This window comes from Emydura macquarii, unplaced genomic scaffold, assembly GCF_026122565.2.
Source record: "Emydura macquarii macquarii isolate MOO-44397 ecotype Brisbane River unplaced genomic scaffold, CSIRO-AGI_Emac_v2 contig_1348, whole genome shotgun sequence".
NCBI classification, from domain to species: Eukaryota; Metazoa; Chordata; order Testudines; family Chelidae; genus Emydura; species Emydura macquarii.
In genome coordinates, this window is record NW_027131485.1 from 22,565,930 (window position 1) to 22,585,541 (window position 19,612).

At 40.4% G+C, this 19,612-nt stretch overlaps 1 protein-coding gene across 3 annotated transcripts in view; it reads right to left on the bottom strand.

Annotated features, from left to right (window-relative positions):
• Positions 1 to 19,407, bottom strand: part of CRAMP1 (cramped chromatin regulator homolog 1) — an 82,990-nt gene extending 63,583 nt beyond the window's left edge. The window contains exons 1-4 of one of the 3 annotated variants that reach the window (XM_067551421.1): positions 19,018 to 19,407; positions 16,089 to 16,441; positions 4,260 to 4,453; positions 3,068 to 3,221 (exon numbers count right to left, since the gene is read on the bottom strand). In XM_067551421.1, coding sequence (XP_067407522.1) covers positions 3,068 to 3,221; positions 4,260 to 4,453; positions 16,089 to 16,440 — 700 coding nt within the window. In that variant the 5' untranslated portion in view covers position 16,441; positions 19,018 to 19,407. Of the gene's footprint in view, positions 1 to 3,067; positions 3,222 to 4,259; positions 4,454 to 16,088; positions 16,442 to 16,890; positions 17,021 to 18,570; positions 18,642 to 19,017 lie in introns of those variants that run through there. The other 2 variants (XM_067551420.1, XM_067551419.1) reach the window with 2 other exon arrangements.
• Positions 19,408 to 19,612: the final 205 nt, after the last annotated feature.

Below are 19,612 nucleotides of genomic sequence, written 5' to 3' on the forward strand. Positions count from 1 at the left end.
TACCTGATGGTGTGGTGACAACTGCAATTCACTTTGATTTTCAGGCTACCAATAAGTCCAAAATTCAGCCATATGCATTTTCATCAATACTTAGGTTAGCCACATGCTCCTCAAATTCTTAAACCTCTACACAGGCAGCTAAGAAGCTTTCAGATCTTGCAGATGTAGGTATAAGATTTTACCTTCATTCATTTATTTCTGCATATCCAGACCACAACTGATCCACTTTGGAAGGACTTCTGAAGTCATATGGAGACAGGTTTCTTCCAATACCGTATTTGCAGGGTCATTTATTTTTAAATTAAAAACTAAGGCTTGTTTGAAGTTTGATCTCACAAACCATGGCCAGCTTCTGAGCGTAGGGAGAATGCTCAAAGAATAGCTATGCTAACTGTGCTTTACAAATGGAAATCCTCTTCAACATCCTAAACATTAGGGACAGACTGATGAATTTTTAAAGGTCTGTAAAGCCTTTACATGCTTTTTCTGCTTTTGCTAGTAGCATGTTGTAACACATGCTACAGAGCTTTTCATTTACAACTCGTCATCAGCACTCAAAGTCTAATCTCTCAGATAAGCATGTTTCTTTAACAAGAGTGGTTGTACCTGTAAAAATTACCAGGATGAACTGATTGTGGGGACTATGACAAAAGTTAAAGAACTGTTTAAAGGCAAATGTATTTAACCAACTTCTAGATGTAACAACATACAACTAGAATACAGGATCAGTAGGACATGAAAACTAAGGGGAACTGTACTTGCTGCTCAACTTACTAACATAAGAGGCACTTCTGATCAGCTCTTTTGTCTGTTAGAAGATACTACATGTTAGTGGAATTCACGCACCGTGCTAGATAGATTTTTTTAAATTTATTATCTAGACAAGATTACTTGCAAACAGTCCTGGATCCTAGTTTCACCTTTACCAAGTACATACAATGCAAGTGAATTCAGAACTCAATTAGCACTAATTACCATTACTGTTATGAATCACTATTACCAGTTACTTGGCTGGTTTCCTCACCACTGTCCAACAAGAGGAAAAAACATACATGGTTTAGGATTCTTGGATTGTTGATTCAGTGGAATAAAGCAACCTAGATGTTTATTGAGTGGATAAGTGCAAGAAAAGGTAAACATTTCAGCCATATGTTAGTCATACAGACTATTTGCTTCTTACTGGATTTTGCTTGGAATGTATTTGGTCCAAGAATTTGGGATCACTGAAGGCACGAGTAGCTACAATGCTCAGACTCAGACTCTAAGGTCAGAAGGGACCAATATGATCGTCTAGTCTGATCTCCTGCACAACGCAGAACAGATCATCATCCACGCACCATGTAATAAACGTCTAACCTATGACTGAGTTATTAAAGTTCTCAAATAATGGTTTAAAGACTTTAAGGTACAGAGAATCCACCAGCAAGTGAGCCATGCCCCATGCTATAGAGGAAGGCGAAAAACCCTCAGAGTCTTTACCAATCTGTCCTGGGGGAAAATTCCTTCCCGACCCCAAATATGACAATCAGTTAAACCCTGAGCACGTGGGCAAGACTCACCAGCCAGACACCCAAGAAAGAATTCTCTGTAATAACTCAGAACCTGCCGCATCTAACATTCCTTCACAGGCCATTGGCATATCTACCACCAGTAGTCAAAGTTCAGTCAATTGTCAAACTAGGCTGTCCCATCATAGCATCCCCTCCATAAACCCATTATGCTCATTTTTGAAGCCAGATAAGTTTTTTGCCCCCACTGTTCCCCTTGGAAGGCTATTCCAGAACTTCACTCCTCTGATGGTTAGAAGGTTAGATGGCTGATCGTTTCAAGTCTAAACTTCCTGATGGCCAGTTTATATCTATTAGTTCTTGTGTCCACATTGGCGCTTAACTTAATTAATTCCTCTCCCTCCCTGGTATTTATCCCTCTGGTGTATTTATAGAGAAGAATCATATCTCCCCTTCAGCTTTCTTCTGGTTAGGCGAAACAAGCCAAGCTCTTGGAGTCTCCTCTCATAAGGCAGGTTTTCCATTCCGCGAATCATCCTAGTAGCCCTTCTCTGCACCTGTTCCAGTTTGAATTTATCTTTCTTAAATATGGGGTACCAGAACTGCACACAGTATTCCAGATGAGGTCCCACCAGCGCCTTGTTTAATGCCACTAACACCTCCTTATCTCTACTGGAAAAACCTCATCTGATGCATCCAAGGACCACATTAGCTTTTTTCACGGCCACATCACATTGGCAGCTCATAGTCATCCTGTGATCAACCAATATAACCAGGTCCTTCTCCTCCTCTGTCACTTCCAACTGACGAGTCCCCAGCTTACAGCAGAAATTCTTGTTATTAGTCCCTAAATGCATGACCTTGCACTTTCCACTATTAAATTTCATCCTATTTCTATTACTCCAGTTTACAAGCTCTGGCTGTCTATCATCAAAGTCCAAACTAGGTATGTAAAAGCTTACCCATTTAAATGGTAATCAGCTTTTTTAACATTTTAAAGAGCTAATTACTGTTTAAACTGGGGGGAGGGGAACAGCAGTTGGGCTCGGCTCCCTGCGAGGAGAGTAGCTGGGGAGCTCTTGCGGAGGCATGGAGCCCAGCATGGCTTCCCCCCACATTTAACCGTTCTATTTTTAGAATGTTTAAACCGATTTTTAATTAAACCAATTTTTACACTTCTAGTCCAAACCCTTGGAGTGGTGACATCCAGGATATGTTGGTAGATACATCTCTTTAATCTGGCTTTTTGCTGATTTAAGTCAATAGTCAGGTGGATCTTTATTACAGGTGTATGTGATTATTAACAGAGGAATGGTCTTCTTTTGTAACCAACTGTTGGAAAATATTTTATTTTAAATTTGTGTGAGTGAGCCTACTTTTCACCATGATGGGCACAGTTCAATGTGTTCAGCAATATCTTAATAGTATCTATTTTTCTCACCTTCACCATTCCTGTGCTCTCAGGCCATATTAAAAGACAAGGATCCAACTCCCACAGGAGTGAATACCCAACCCAGACCCTGTGCTGGTCACGGAATTCACTCCCACTGCACACTCACCATTATCAAAATCAATATACTTGGAGATCTTGTGCCAGGTGCGGTAGTAGAAATGCCGGACCTGCTCTTTGTTCTTTACCATGCTTGCTGGTTTGCCTTTCTTCTTGTACTTTAGGGAAATATTGTTCTGAATAGCTTCAAAGTCCTTCCCGTGCTGAAAAAGTACAATATTCAAAACCAATTAAAGAGCAAAAAGTGCAGGGATAAAAAGGATGAGAAATCCATCTAATGACAGACTATGATATTCTGGCCTACATAATTTAGCTAGGGCTTTTCCATTTCTCTTATCCGGTTACAGACATGCCAGACCCTGTTTAGGAGTTTAAGATCATGTGACAGCTTGTGTGTGAGGGCTGCTTTTTGCCAAAGATGATTTTCCATTTCTAACTTCTATAAAAGTCTGTAATAAACAATTGAGATTATTTTGCCATTTAAAACAAAATAATGCAGCACAACTGTATACATTTTATTTCTGAAGGTTGGGCTGGGGGAACAATATGTATTTCCCCCCCATTTGAAATAATTTACCTTACTTTTAACTTGTGCTTTTATTACAGACATTTTGTAAACGAAAATAAAATATTAAAAAACATCACGATTTCATTTTAGGGGCTTCTGTGTTCATTATGGAATGCTCAAGTCCATGAAGATGTTCCTGCTGAGGATTTAACATTTTGCTTTTTCATGCAGATGAACTAAACTAGAGAAATGGCCCTAGTAATGCACAGACGATGCAACTTTGTCCATTACATCTGGAGACAGGCACTTTATTTTGACAGACAACCTCAAACATGTACAAATTCTATGGACAAGGTAAGAGAATATGATATTTGGGAGTTTCATGCGTAGAGTAAACTGATTTCTTCTTCACACACATGCTGTGTAATTCTTAAAAAAAAAAAAAAAAAAATCAGCTTTTTAAGCAGATAGCTTTGGTTCTGCCCCTGAGCAGAAGGCTAGACTTGACTTCGTGAGGTCCCTTCCAGCCAGGTATTTTTATGATTCTATGGTTCACGTGTACTGTGCATCCAGTCGTGCTCACTTGTATACAGGATACGTCCACATACAAAACCAATTTGAAATGTCGTCCTCCACAAATTCCCAAAATCAAGTTTTCATTCAAACATAAAACCAAGCCAGCAAAACATGGGCTCCATAAGAAGCATCTGCCTTTCTTCTTCCATATACACACCTCATACAGTCCCTCAAAGAAGGTATTCTTGTCTTCTGTGCTCCATGATTCCCACTGACGTCTGACCTTCTTTCCTTCCTCCTTCTCTCCAGCTGAGGCTCCCAGGTTCCTCCCGACAGTCTTTGCACTCCCAGCAGAAGTGCTGGGAGGAATTCCTGATGTGCTACCAGATGAGGTCCCTCCATTATCTGTCCCTTTAGACAACAAAACAAAAGTGAATTTAGAAGCACTGAGAGAGGTGTCACATATAAAGGGACAAAACCCTAGAGAATTAAAAGAAAATGTCTGATTTCTTGACTATACCATGTTTTCCAAGGCTTTCACCTGAAACACATTAGGCAGATGATGAGTTGCTGAAAGCAATGAAAAGCAGCAATACACCTCAGTGGGAGGGTTAGCAGACAAACATAATGAAGATTGGAGTGGGTCAATTATATATCTCCAGAGATATGGAAAATATGTGAGTGTATCTCTCTTCAGAGGTACTATAGGGATGATGCAAGCTGCAGTCCCTTAAATAAATAAATAAATAAAATATATTAGAAGTATATAATAGAAGTACAAATGCCCTGGCACAACTGAGTAGAACCTAAATACAATGTTGAACACTGATGTGACAGAGGAAACAAAACCAACAAGCATCAAAAAGCTTGGTTAATATTTTCAGGCCTGTTCCTGGTTCTATTATTTGCTATTGACTCACATGAGTAATCCACTGAATTGAGGGTACAAGATCGGGCCTAAAAACTCAAACTGCACATACTTCAACTGATCAAAAAAGAAGCACTAATAAATGATCACATCATTCGGTGGAGCAGTGCTCTCAATAATTCTATCCTCTGTACAGAAAGCAGCAGCTTTGAATCAGTGTGACAACTCGGAAGTTGTGAACTGTATCTCAAGATGAACAAGCTCCATTGTCACCATCCAGTCCCATGTTGGTCTGACGACTGCTCTCCACAAACACAAATACTGCCTCTCCGGAAGCAGCAGCCTTGTCAATTTGTCAGCACCCCAAAAGGCAAGATTGAGAGAGTAGCATGAAGCATGGGAACAGTGAAAGTAGGATAATAAAGCTGGATGGAAAAGAATATAGTGTATCCCTTTTCATCCTCCCTAAGTGCAAAGGCCCAGCTTGACAAAGCCCTGGCTGGGATGATTTAGTTGGGGTTGGTCCTGCTTTGAGCAGGGAGGTTGGACTAGATGACCTCCTTTCCAGACCTAATCTATGATTCAAAGAAGATGAGAAGAAGGGAGGGAAGAGAATTTCAGGGAACGGAAATAAAGCAAGAGTTAATTGCAGTGCAATAAGATTCTATATTACAATTATTTCAGAATAACTGCTTCTTGTATGATTGCTTTGGGTTCTCAAGGGCTCTAGCATTCTAATGGTATCCCAACTAGTGCAAAAGTAGAAAAACTTCTCTCTTCTTCCAAGAATCCTGAAAGTATTAATCCCCGACAATTCAGATATCCCTAAAGGGAGTTGGAGCTCTTCTCTATTCACCTTAACACCATGCTTTAGCTAGAAAAACCTTAGACCAACAACCAGTAATAGAATATAGAATCATATTAATCGATAGCTCTTATAATTCTCACAAAAATATTGCCCCACCACACTTCTCTATAAAGATTTTAGAATGCTTAGTGACTGTATTACATTTAAAAACACACTATTATCTTCAATAACATACTATGAAGTACTAACATTTAAAATTAGACTACCTTTGTCAAAATAAAAGTACATTTTGTCATGCAACATCCTCTATTTTCATACTAAACCTGAGTTTTATACATCATAAAACATTACACTTGTTACCATTTCTCTACTGAGCTATCACATTTGGTTGAAATGTTGGATACTCATGTTGTCCTCACACACAGTATTTACCATGGTGTCATTTTTAAGTCCTGCTTTCATGTTATTTTAAGAAGAATCTGTTGTCTCAATTTCTTTTTATTATTGTTGGTTTACGCATCAGTTCACAAAATTTCACAATCTACAGTAAATTTCCCAGCTCACTGTGTGAATTAGCAAGGCTCTACTATATGCTTAGGTTTAAAAATAACAGTTGAAATTAAATATTTGAATGCAGCTTTTCCATTTACTTAATAACTCCAGAGTTCAGGATTCTGTGTTCCCCATACAAGAGATGGGAAATTGGACTCTAATAGCATTGCAACCGAGTGCAGGGAATTGAACTGTTCTAGGTTTATTATGTCTTGCAAGGGAAGGAGAAATCTGAATGCAAAACTGAGAGGAAAGTGTGACTACTTTTGTTTCAGAAGACTACCGGTTATTAATTTGGGATATTAAAAATAGTTTGGCTTTATGTTTTATATAAGGTTATTTTGGTTCAAATGTAACATAGAAGGTTCTAAACTGAACTGTCTAAAAATATTTTGTAAGAAAATTTGCAATTAAGTATTTTTCTTTTGTGTGTACTATACAATATTTCATATCAAGTGCATATTTAACACAGCAACAATTTTAAGACTAATATTTCTTATGATCTCCTAGTTTTTACTTTATCTTTCAGCAGAAAATTATTGCTACCTTAGGGAGGTGTGTGAACCAAACGGAGATTCAGTCAACTAGAAGTAGAGAAAAATCAACTTAATTTTCAAAATATTTTGCAAATAAACCACTTCCCTGTCCCCTAAACCTGGAGTCACATATTTATAGAAAAGTTTGAAAGATACAGAAACTGTGAAATAAATTTTAAGAAAATCCTCTAAAGGCTAGTATTTTGACATTAAGACGTTAGAGCCTTTTACAGTATGACCACACCGCACTGCTTATGGGTGGCTGAGAGGGGGAAAAGACTGTATTAAAATCAATAATTCCCTATCTAAAAGACAGATCTGAATTTTTTTCAAACATGTTTCTTATTTGAAAATGATATTTCAATCTATCATCACTATAAAGATTTCTCTCAAAAACTTAAGAGGAGATCCTCTGCTGGTATGAATGTCAGAGTTCCATTGACTTCAATATAGCTATCAAAATTTAAGTAGAGGTTCTATTCCTGGGAATCAAGATCCTAGGCTATGTCTACACTGATAGCGGCAAAGTCACCGCCATCAGATCGACTTCTCTGGATCAACTGAGCGGTCAGCGAAGACCCGCTCAGTCGATCCAGAAATTGACATATTAAGACCACCTTCTCAAGTGGCGTAGTGCTGTGTCGATGGGAACGCGGTTCCCGTTGGCGCAATGCTGTGCAGACGGCACGCAGAACAGAAGCAGGTAAGTCGATGGGAGTTACGCAAGTTTTTTGAGTAGCTTGTGTAACTCCGGTGGACTGCCACCGAATCTCGGAGGTAAGTGTAGACAAGCCCCTACTCTTTAAACCCCTGGCCAACAAGAGAAGGGAATTCAAATCTATCCTCTAATAGCTGTCAGAGTGAACTCTTCCATTAAAGTAAAGAGGAGGTGGGACTCAAATCAGAGAAGTATTCTTTTGAATGCAGTCCTCTTTTCACTTTCTGAATGAATGGTTTTTAGGTGTCCACCTAAATTCAATTAGTCACCACAGCCCAAAAGTCAATGGCCAGGCACAGATTCAATCAAGGATTTTTCTACAGGCAACACTGAATGTTTGTTACTTAAAACTTTCATCCTAAAATGTGAAAAGCAAAACTAATGAAGTCTAAGCATCTCAAAACGCCAACAAGAAATTAAAGCTATTTTTCATAAATTAAATCAGATTTAAAAAAATAATTCTCATATGCATGAAACAGAACATGCAAGTGATGATTCCATTGAGGCTCTCTTTCCCATGAGGGATTTAGAGACTTTTATTCATTTAGCTTCTAAATATTACAATATTTAGTTCAAACTTGCTTCACGCATCCTTCCTTTCTCATTTCATGTTTGGAATAACTAGACTTTCTGAAACTACAGGTTCTACTCCTGGAGAGATCAACTTCGCCCTTTATCTTCTTAGAATAGATACATTAACTTTCATGCAGTATATCACACAATTCTTTTGGAGAAGAAGATCTTAAAAAAAATCTAATGTTTTATCAACTCTGCACAGGCATTAGATCCCATTTCATTCTTCCTAGGAGCAGGAGTCCTTTTGCAAGTCCTATTGAGTCCTTTGCAAAATCCTCCTCCTACCTCATTATTGTGCACAGTGCTGTTCACCAGCTGGTTGCCATGATCTACCTTAGTCTGGCTGCATTTCAGTGCAGCAGTGTGGATTACCCCATCACAGTTTTATGAAATATTTTGGATAAAAGGAACTGAAGAAAATAAATGTATTAATGCACCATTATGTTTTGCCTCTGGAAATTCATGGTTTAAGTTCTCGCTTTACAAGGTATATATATTACACATATACATATACACTTAAAGTTCTCATTAATGAATTATTTGAAACTCAAAGCATTAAAACAAAAAGCTGAATTGAAGTTTGCCATCCCAGGATCATTACAAAGTTGTCTGATACAGGAAGAGGAATATTTCCAGAATCTCATGTAGGTGCCTATTCTATAAACAATATTTATAGGAGTTCATTGCAGATGAGACACAGAGGCTATTCTCGGTCTGTCTATTGACATCAAGTTACATGAGTCACAAGTCTGGACATCCCACATGATCATACCTCTGACAATTCCTTCCTTCCACTACCCTGCACATAGAAGAATGAACTCTTGCACAGCAGGTGAAAAAACTGAGTTTGGAAGCAAGAGTTCCTAGCATTTGGTTCTTAAAGCAGAAGTTTCTGTACATACTGATATTTGCAATGACCCTTGAAGTACAACTCCTAACAAAACTACAGATCTGAACCCTACAAAACTGGTGTTTTGGCTCAGTTTACTCATTGTGTTAGTCCAGTGGTCCCTACCCATTTATAAGCCTGCTACTACTGGTATGTCAAACTTCTGTGACTGTTGCTCAGGGCCCAATCATTACCGTGCTGGGTCTCCAGGCCTGCTGCTCAGTCAGTTGTGCAATTTTAAGCCACTATAGGTTCTGGACTGCTGGTAAAGCCTAGTACTTAGCCTGGTAAACAAGTACAGGTAACTGAAGAGGTCTGGAGTCACATTAGGCTCAACAGGACTCAATTTTAGCATATTGTCTGGCCTTCAGAAAACAGCCAGTTTTTCTCTTGTGCGACTTGAGCTTTATAGACATGATCTTCATATGAGAATCCAGATGTTCTACTTAGAAGTGTAAAGACAGGAAATTTGCTAAAAAACTGCACTAAAAAAATTTGAGGATTGAAATGCAAAACCTAACATGCATGTTACAAACAATGGAACGCTGCACACATCAGATAGGTGAGTCAGACATTAGTGTCTCTCATCAAGGCTAGTCACGATAAGTTTTTCCATCCAGGCTCCAAACTGCACCTTACTGTTTGGTCTCCAACACCCACACTGGCACCTTTTAGAATTCAGAAGATTCACAGCTTCAGCTGATGGGTTTCACATACAAAGGGTCACTTTTTGACAGAGTTAATCTCACCTGTACCAGCTTAACTGAATGTACATTAGATTAGGCTCCCCTTATTTGCATTCTACAGGTCAATATTAAAATAAGTACAGTATGCAACATGCCACCTTCAAGAGTCAGATGTTCAGCAGGCAGCTGACAAGTATCAAGTATTTCTGTTGAAAAGGAATGTGGCTTTTTATTGATACTTGTATAGAACCAGGGCAAAATTAAGAGTTAAATATGCTTTTGTCTCAATTTCATAAAGCATGTCTATTGAATACCATCTTCCAAGATATGGGGAAAGATTCTTTTTGAACAGTCTTTTTAAGATGTTTTGGTCTTTCATTATAGCAATCAGTAGCACTAGGATGCATATAACTTCTTCAGAAGTACTTCTTAGCTGAAGGATTGCATTAGAAAGACTGTGCTAGAAATTCCTTCTTGGCTCTAGGGTTTTATGCAAGTCCTTGATTAGTTTTTTAAAAGTCCAGCACAGTTGCATAACAAAATACTTACCCCAATGGCCCAGGTGCACTTATGTAAGGTGCTATGGTTTAGTTTTCAGAAAGATTCCAAATGCACCCTGCTATGTTCATAGCAATATTTTTCTTGTTAAAAAAGCAACCAAATACAAGACAGATGTTCGAACCTTTTCCTAACTGCTCTCCAAGCAAACAAGTCCCTTTGTTAAACCACAGTCAACATCCTTTCATTGGCCAGATACAACACAACACACTGCAGTGAAAAAATTAATCAGTTAACCCCACGAAAAGCATGTATTTCAGGAATTTAGCAATGCATCCTGACCTGCATGGCAACCCTACAAAGCTGAAGCCTGGATCTGATTTGTTTTCTGCCCAGAGATGGAAAAGCAGCTCCAGCTAGGTGTAGGATGAAAGACAGGCACTTGTGCAGACATGGCAGATGCTTCAGTTTGAGTACTTGCCCTGTAATGGGAAAACCAGTTTACAGCCTATTTGCCTTCTGCAGTAAATGGCATAGGCCACTCAGAAGTACAAGTCTAACACAGTACTAGCCCCTGGATATGTCCACACCACATTTTTGCTACTGATACCTGATGTTTCAAACCATGCTCTGAAGTGTCCCTAGCCTCTGTTTGCCAGAAGCTGGGAATGGGCAACAGGGGATGGATCACTTGATGATACCTGTTCTGTTAATTCCCTCTGAAGCACCTGGCATTAACCACTGTTGGAAGACAGGACACTGGGCTAGATGGACCATTGGTCTGACCCAGTATGGCTGTTCTTATGCTCTTAAACAAGGCAGCTAAATGGCCAACGAAGATGAAGCCTAATAACGGGCTTCTTCCGTCCCCTACAGTACAGGCACAAACCACACAGCTAAAGTGTAGCTGAACTTGTTTCAGCATGTCTAATTCTAATTGCTGTCAGGGAACTATACACAAAAAACATGTTAAGAAGCATTCTATATACAGTACGTATTTTAACAAGTGCACAGATACACATAGTTAGCACAGGCATGGCATGTCTGCATACATTGTACAGCATTTTAAATAAACGTGGCCTGACACTCCCACCCACAGTAAATCAGTATTCACATTAAAAGAAAGGCTTAAGAAGAGGTGTGCATTTTAGACACCAGCACTAGGCATACAAGTGAGCACTCATTTGTATTTCCTTTATACCAAATTACTTAGGAAGTTTAAGATATGGTAGAGGTACTGTTAGGTTTATGTAAGTACTTCAACTATAATCTCTTCCCCTTACACACAACCTTTACAGGATTTTATAGTGTGGCTGGGGGGAAATGCAATCAGATAAAAAGTAATTGCCATACAAGGGCTCAGCCTGGAAGAGGTTGGTTGTTTTTTTTTTTTTTTTTAAATGACAAAATTTAACACAGAATGTAGCTATTTGAGCTGTACATACAAGAAAGCTGGGATTTATAGAAATATTGTCTGTCAACTAGTCTGGGAGGTATAGTTCATTTTAAAAAGTATCACTAGACAGCATTCTTTATTAAGTTGTTATAATGATGGTATTCAACCCACAAAAATGTTATATCCTTACATGGGAACATACAGTTCCTATCAGTGTTCCCTCTAAGCCACTGGTTCTCAACCAGGGGTACACATACCCCTGGGGGTATGCAGAGGTCTTTGAGGAGGTACATCAACTCATCTAGATATTTGCCAAGTTTTTCCAACAGACAACGTAAAAAGCACTAGCAAAGTCAGTACAAACTAACATTTCATACAGATAATGACTTGTTTATACTGCTCTATATACTATACACTGAAATGTAAGTACAATATTTATATTCCAGCTGATTTATTTTATAATTATATGGTAAAAATGAGAAAGTACGTAATTCTTCAGTAATAGTGTGCTGTAATCTTGTATTTTTATGTCTGATTCTGTAAGCATGTAGTTTTTAAGTGAGGTGAAACTTGGGGTAGGCAAGACAAATCAGACTCCTGAAAAGGGTACAGTAGCCTGGAAAGGTTGAGAACCACTGCTCTAAGCCACATGGCTGTGCAGCCACTCCCCTTATTAGCATGCACCATGTGCAACTCTGTGCCTCTTAGGCACAGGCAAGGAAGCTGCATTTTGGTGCTACTGTTTGGGAGGCAATGGGAGAGGTACAGCAGAGCTCTCCTTTTCCCTAGTCATTTTCAGAACAAGGGAGAGGGAGCAATAATGAATGTGGGACACCTAATGAATGAGAGCAGGTCAACAGGGAGGAAGGAAAGGGTTTGAGTGAATGAAGGGACAGACTGAATTAGAGAGGAGAAAGGAGTCAGACTATGCTGATATCTGTTTAAAACCTATTCATTTTCCAGAGATATAAAGTAAGAGGAAACACTAGATCATATCAAGACTATATTCCATTCCCTCAGACAAGCTAATTTTGAAATCAATTTTCAAAGCTCCAGGATAAAAATCAAATATCTCAAAAAGGCTTCCTGTTCGCACACGAATGTAGTTAGCAGTTAATCAGTGCCCTAATACATGTCCAATAGCAACTCATGGAGGCCTGAGACTCAATTCAGGGTTCTTCTTTCTAGTGAATTTTATGAGGCCAGCTACAGAAGAATATTTAATAAGATGGAGCATTTTAATTCAATGAACTCCTTCAGCTGAACAACATTCTGACTCATAGGAACTATTCCTAAGAAAGCAAAGAACCTTTTAGTTCATTGGGACTAGAAGATTTGTGGCTAAAATTTGAACAGTAGCACTGTAAGATGCTTCCAAACTTCCAGAAGAAGTTTCTATCTTGGATGATCTATCCGAGGGCTACTCTCTCCTTACATTTATTCATTCTCTGAACAGTGAAGGATGAAAACCCCATAAGTTTGCCACAAACTGTAGCTGCACTATTTGGCAGAAACTACAAAGCACGTCACGTTCACTTTTGCCACGATGCTCACAAAAGGGTTATTTAGTTATCTGATGCACACAGTGCACTAGATAAATCCCTCAGCAAGTGAAAAAGTAAGCAGGAAGGAGAATTGCATTGATGCTTCACTTCAAGATGCTGCATATGTCACTTTTTGCCATAAACTGAAAAATGCAACAACTGTAAGAGAGCTGCAATCCAAGAATCTAACTGGAAATATGTTCCTACTTATTTTAAAGTCAAGAAAGTTCCCAAGAGCTCTTTTTCTTTTGCTGAACAGAATCTGAGAAAGAGGATGGATAAAAGTTCCCTGAAGTCCACTGATTCCTCTTCAAAGGATAGTCAAACTATTTTTCCCTATCACTTTAGGATATAAATGAAGATAAAGTTTATTATTTATATAATTGGTTTACTAAAATGATATGCCCAAACAGCACAAATTGCTACAAATAAAACTAATTTGTAAACAAATTAGACAAAAGCTCATCACTTAAGGGTAACTCATAAGAAAGAAATGATGAGGCCCAACCAATGCATTGTGACAAGCTACTATTTAAAAGAAATTAAGTGCCATGTTTTATGACTGTACCATTGCTAAATTCCCTCCTTACATCCTCTTCACACCTTCCCAAGTGAGATTTCTACGGATTCTGAAAGGAGTGCTCCTTTAAGAATATTTTGAAAGGTAATCATGAGTGTATTATTGTAAGATCATAACACAAGGTGGATTTCTGATATTGACCAAATGTAGATGCAGACCAGATACTTCTAATGGCCAGTGCTAATATGGACTTTGCTGCTGTCATCTTGGAATCAACATGGCAATGGAAAGTCTTGAGCTCTCACAGCAGATCCAAAGGTTTGAGGAAGCCCATGTGAGTATTGCAACAAATCACAAGCTGATGACTGTGTCTGTAACCAACTCAGATGCATAGTTTTGGGGGGACGGGGTGGAGAGGTTTGGGTATGAAATGGGAGGTGGGATAGACCAGCGAATTTTAACTCAGCTTTCTTTAAAAGCCTCTTCCCTTCAATTTGTTTCCTACAGGAAGCTCACACTGTGTGGTACTATATTTGAAATGTAAACCTCTTTAAATTCTGATCCTAAGATATGACATTAGCACAGAGAGAATTTAGACAAACGAATAACGTTTTTCAAAGCCTGCATGTTTGGATGTAAAGAATTCAAATCTGGAACCATCCCACATTCCCCAGCTCTATTCTCTAAGATTCTGACAGATATGTCAGCCATATCAGAGGAACCACCTCCAATGCCTTCACAGCAAAACTAGCCAAAAGGAGTTCTAGCTGAACTCAATTTGAAATGTGTTATTGACTGTCCTCAATGATTTAATAAAATTCCCCAAAACCTGACAAAAAATAGTCAGGTACAGTGATGTGTTTCTCTGTCTAATTATTGAAAAGATTCTAGCATTAGATTGCACTGTCTATATTTTTATTTTGTTAATTTCAGATATGAATCTTAAAATAAATGGAGTTTGCTTGCTGATTTAGTGTAAGCAAACCTATTTCAAGCCATCCCACTGTTTTCAAAATGTGTGCGTGTATATGTATATTATATTTATTTTTTTACTTACCATGCTTATTATGGAACATATACATCCCACAGATAAAACACATTAATAGTACTCACAATCCTTAAAATAATTAGCTGCATCTCAAGGATTCTTCTGCTTTTTTGGTTCTGGTGGGTTTTTTTTGTTTGTTTGTTTGTTTCAGTGTAATGAGGAGAGAATTATCTAGACTTCTCAGTACTGGATACTACACCGACACCAAAGATTTTGCTGGGGCTTTAAAAGATGAAGTAGAATTTACTAACCTATAAAAAAGTACTTTCATAAACTTTACAAAAACATCTGCCACACGGCATATTTGAAGTTTTGTTTAAATACACCTAATGGGACATGCTACCTTGCAAAGTTATATTTTATTTATTTTTAACACAAAGCTAGTATTGGTCCTCAATATTTTTACCTACTGCAAAGTATGTGAAGATTCAGTACTTGCGAAAGAAGAGGTGAGGTGACCTCTGAAACATATTTAAGTAGTACTGAGGTATTTTTATTAACCGATGGAGGTAAAAATTGCTTACACAAATAAAAAGGTTAAGAGAACTACAAACATTACTTAACCTCAAAATAATGAAAAAATACTTCAGTATTATTGCCCAAAGCATCTAAAATTACATCCAAGTACCATTCAACTGTAGAACCAGGTGTCAAACAGAAAGCACATAATAATACCAAGTCTCTCAAATAACCTTCAGCCTCCTCCATCTATCTAAGAAAGCAACAGCTCTGATGAAGGAAGATCTTTTCATTCATGGAACTAAAGTACAATAACTAATTTAAAAATTAAAGGGGTTAACATTTAAGTGCCCTGGACATATCTGAACTAGTTACAGACTAGCAGAGGATACTGCACAGAACCTAAGGCAACATGGTTAGACATAGTCACACTATATGCATTTCACATGTTTCAAGAGCCAGTTCTTTGTTGCAATAGTCTCACAAATTATCTCGCAGGGGACGACAGCAACATGTCTTTCAGATATTATCCTGCTAACACCTAATAAATATTCTGTTATAGCCCAATGCTAGCAATTCTGTGTCTAATCACTTGATTACCCATCTTGCCACATTCTAATTTACTACCCAAAATAAAGGAATTTACTGAGGATTAAAACAGAGTAAATGCAGGGGTGAAATATCCTCTGATAGTAAATGGAGAGGGGAAAAATATCCTTGCACACAACAAAAGTACCCATTTCTGCAAGTGTAAACATGACAGTGGGCAGCATTCAAGCTGAAGCCTTGGGACACAAAGAGGAATTCAGCCACTATAAGAAACAAAACAAACCACCACCACAAAAGATGACATCTGCAGGACAAAAGTGTCAGCCCCAGAAAATGTGCAGGTGACCCCCACCTCCACCCCTGCTCTTGTGTGTATCTTGGGGTGACAGAATACAGTACCTTTTCCTTTTGCAGTAATGCTGCTGCTGTTGCCAGCTGAACAGGATGCCTGAGAATCTTTCCTTAACCTTTTGCTCTGAGGTCTGACACTGGACCTGAGAAAATGATGCTGGTCTTGGCTGTGGGAGGGCTGGAGAGAGGATGGGGGCTGGGGTAAATTGGAGCTGGATGAGGGGTTATTGGTGGTGTTGTTAATAATCTTCTCTTCTTTCTTTGTGCTGCTCCTGACTGGAGCTGCCTCTCCTCCTCTTCCTGCCCCTTCTTCTTCCAGGGACGCCTCATCTCCTCCTGCTCGCTTGCCTAGCTTTTTCAGCCCTTCCTCCCCGCTGCTGTCTCCCAGCTTCACTGTCATCCTGTTGGGGAGGAAAGAAAGAAAAGAGGGGGGCACAAAGTCAAGCCACAGACCCCACTAGAGAGGGAGGAAAATCCCTGGGCTGAGAGGGGAGAAGTTTAGCTGCAGAAATTCCTCTCAACATGGCCGCCGTTGTTTGTTACTAAATCCCCTTTCGTTTGCTGTCCCGACCCAACAACCTGTGCCGAGGAGTAGGAGGGGGAAAGCCCCATAGGAAACCCCCCAAACCAGCGCAAAAGGGAGCCAGGCTCCCCTGGCAGACCCCTGGCACCTTCCTGGAGGGATTAGGGGCGCCTTTGGCAGGGAAATTGCCAAGCCAAACTCAGGCGTTTGGAAGCGCTCGACAGGCACACACACAGAAAACCAGCCACCAAAACCCCCAGCAGAGCAGGGGGAGCGCAGAGCAGGGACAAGGGCCCCTAAAAGTGACTCGCCCCCACCCCATCCTACCCATTGTGCTGTTCCTCTGGCCCAGTGGGGCTCTTCTTTCTCTTCACCATGGAGCCGAGGTGATCCGACCTGCTGAGGGGGGGAAATTCATATTCCTAGATGCAGCAGCAGCTTCTCCTCCTCTCTGTCTCTCTCTCTCTCTCTCTCTGACTCTCTCTGGGGCTGGGACTGGCCAAGGCTACAAAGATTTCCAACTCCCCCCCACCCACCTCCAAATTACTAGGCACCTTTCTGCTTCACCCTAAGCTGGAACTTTTCCCCCAGGGAGGTGGCAGATCGTCAAGTACACAATGAACCCAAAAGCTCTGGTCTCTTTGCAAAGCAGCATCGCTTTGGAGGCTGATCTCCTGTCAACGTTTGCATTTTAAAAAAGGCACACCAGGAGAGGATTTGGCTTTCCAAAGCCATGAACTTTGCTTGCTACGTCATCAACTTCCATCATTTTTAATACTTATCCTAAGCCCCCACCCCAACAAAAAGCCCACAAAACGCTCAGATCCAAGCATTTGCTGTCGTTTTTTTCAACCCCAAAGAAAAGCGTGCAGCTCAAACAGATACTGCAACCACTTTGCCAAGTAAAGAGTTCAAGCACATTATTTGTTACAAGTCCACTTAACTGGGCTCTGCTGCCAATGAAATACATTACACACCGTCTTTAATTCCAATGTTGACATTTGGACCCACTGTAGCTGTTAGCCTGACCACTCATTTTGTTCATAAATCTGCTCAATTTTTTTTTAATTCAGTGGACAATATCACACTATACACGAAAGGCTTTAGACAATAATATTAATCACTAAGACTTTAGCAAATTTAACTTTTACAGAAGAGAAAATTAGTAGACTCTATATCTAAAAACAACAAGACTACACCTTTCAAGAAAGAAGCCATACTACGGTAAAACAGAACGAATCAGCAATAGCAATGCAACTACCTTATCACAATACCAGAAAACACACTCCAACTTCAATTAAGAAAAACTACCAAGAAGTTAATAAAATTCCAAGTAACAACAAATCTAAAATGTTTAATACATATGGAAGTGAATACAGAAAAAGCAGACACAAACATAATGCATTTTAAAAAGGAGTCAGTTGGCTGCACGACTATTTTATAGTATGGTCATTTTATTTTAAAAAGGATGACATTAAAAGTACATATTTTTCTCTCTGTGCTTTAAATTCAACTGTTATATTTACTGGTGTACAATTATTCTGGGCAATGGTCTCTGTCAACAGGGTACACAACTGGATTGAACCACATCAAGGCAGTTAAACCCTAATACACATTAAAACGTAGTAAGCTACCAAACCATCTCAACTACAGACAACAAGCCAATTCACAGTCTGTACTCAAAACTTTACCTACCAATAGGACTAGGGATGTATGATATCGAAACGGGTTTCAATTCCTTTGGTTGAAAGAGGGTGGTTAAAAGCCCACCCGTCTATTTTATGATCACAAATTAAAGGGATACATCCCTCTAACAGCCACGGCAACAGGGAAGAAAACGTACCCTTCCCAACAGAACAAAATCTGTATGTTGTCGTTTGCATGTCTATTGCAGTATCAGGAAAAACAAGTGGGTAACCCTACTTTTCAATAGCTTCTTTTATAAACTGTTCTAACTAAAACCTATCAAGCTTATCACAGTTGCAACTCTCTTCCCAACTCACTCACCCAGCTCTTGTCATCTAACTTTCTTCTCCACGTTATTCCTGTTTTTTTCCTTTCTTCTAAAACAAAGATCTTTACACCATTATAGCCTTTGCTTTTCTATATCTTCATGCTCTGCTGCCCCTTCCTCTGGTAAAAGCCACACTCTCCTCTATGGGCACTTCTCGCCCAATATCACTGCCGACTGGGAAAGTGGGTTTTCACAGGGAGTTGATGTGTGGTTCTTCTGCCTTTCTTTAGAACCAAAGACACATGAGAGGGAGGGAAAGGAAGACAGCTGCAGATTCTTCAAGTCCCACGGGGCAATGTGCAGCTCTACACGCGCGCGCTCGCGCGCACACAAAAATATGGATGCAAAGTTTCGCTACCCGCAATTACTCCCCTTTTCCTGCTGCAGACACCCCCCACTCCAGATCACACTACAGGCCCCAGATCCTAATGAAGCGTTACCTGATGCATCAATGCCCCGCTGCAGCCTTTGAGCCCCAGGTTTTCCGGCTGATCTTCTGACTCCTGCAGCCCGGGGAACCCCAGTTGCACCCCGAATCCGCCAGCTCGTGCAGCTGCTTAGGCACCCCAAAATCATCCGGCTCCAGCTGTCCCCACGCCTCTCCCCCCGCACCCGTTGGTCCTGCTGCAACCTCTGTGCTCGGCCGAAGAGATGAAGCCTGCTCCCCAGGGTCCCCCAACCACGGCCTCTACCCCCGGCCGGCGCAGCAGACCGCTCCCCGTGGGTCCTCAGGTCCCCCGGCCCGAGCGGCAGCCCTGGAACTCGGCCCCGCAGCGGACGGCGTACAAGGGTCCCGGCCGCGGTTCCGCTTCCTTGTCGCCCTGAGGCCGGCGGCGGTGGCGGCGGCAGCTAAGAGAACACGGCCGGCAGGCGGGAGGCTTGGGGAGGGGGGGAGCCAGCTGAGCGCAGGCCGACACGTCCCACCCCCCTCTCCGATCCCAAACAAACCGCTCCATTGGCCGGCGGCGAACGGGCGCGAGGCGAGAGGAGGGGCCAAGGCCGCACCGCTGGCCAACCAGAGCGCAGCGTGCGGAG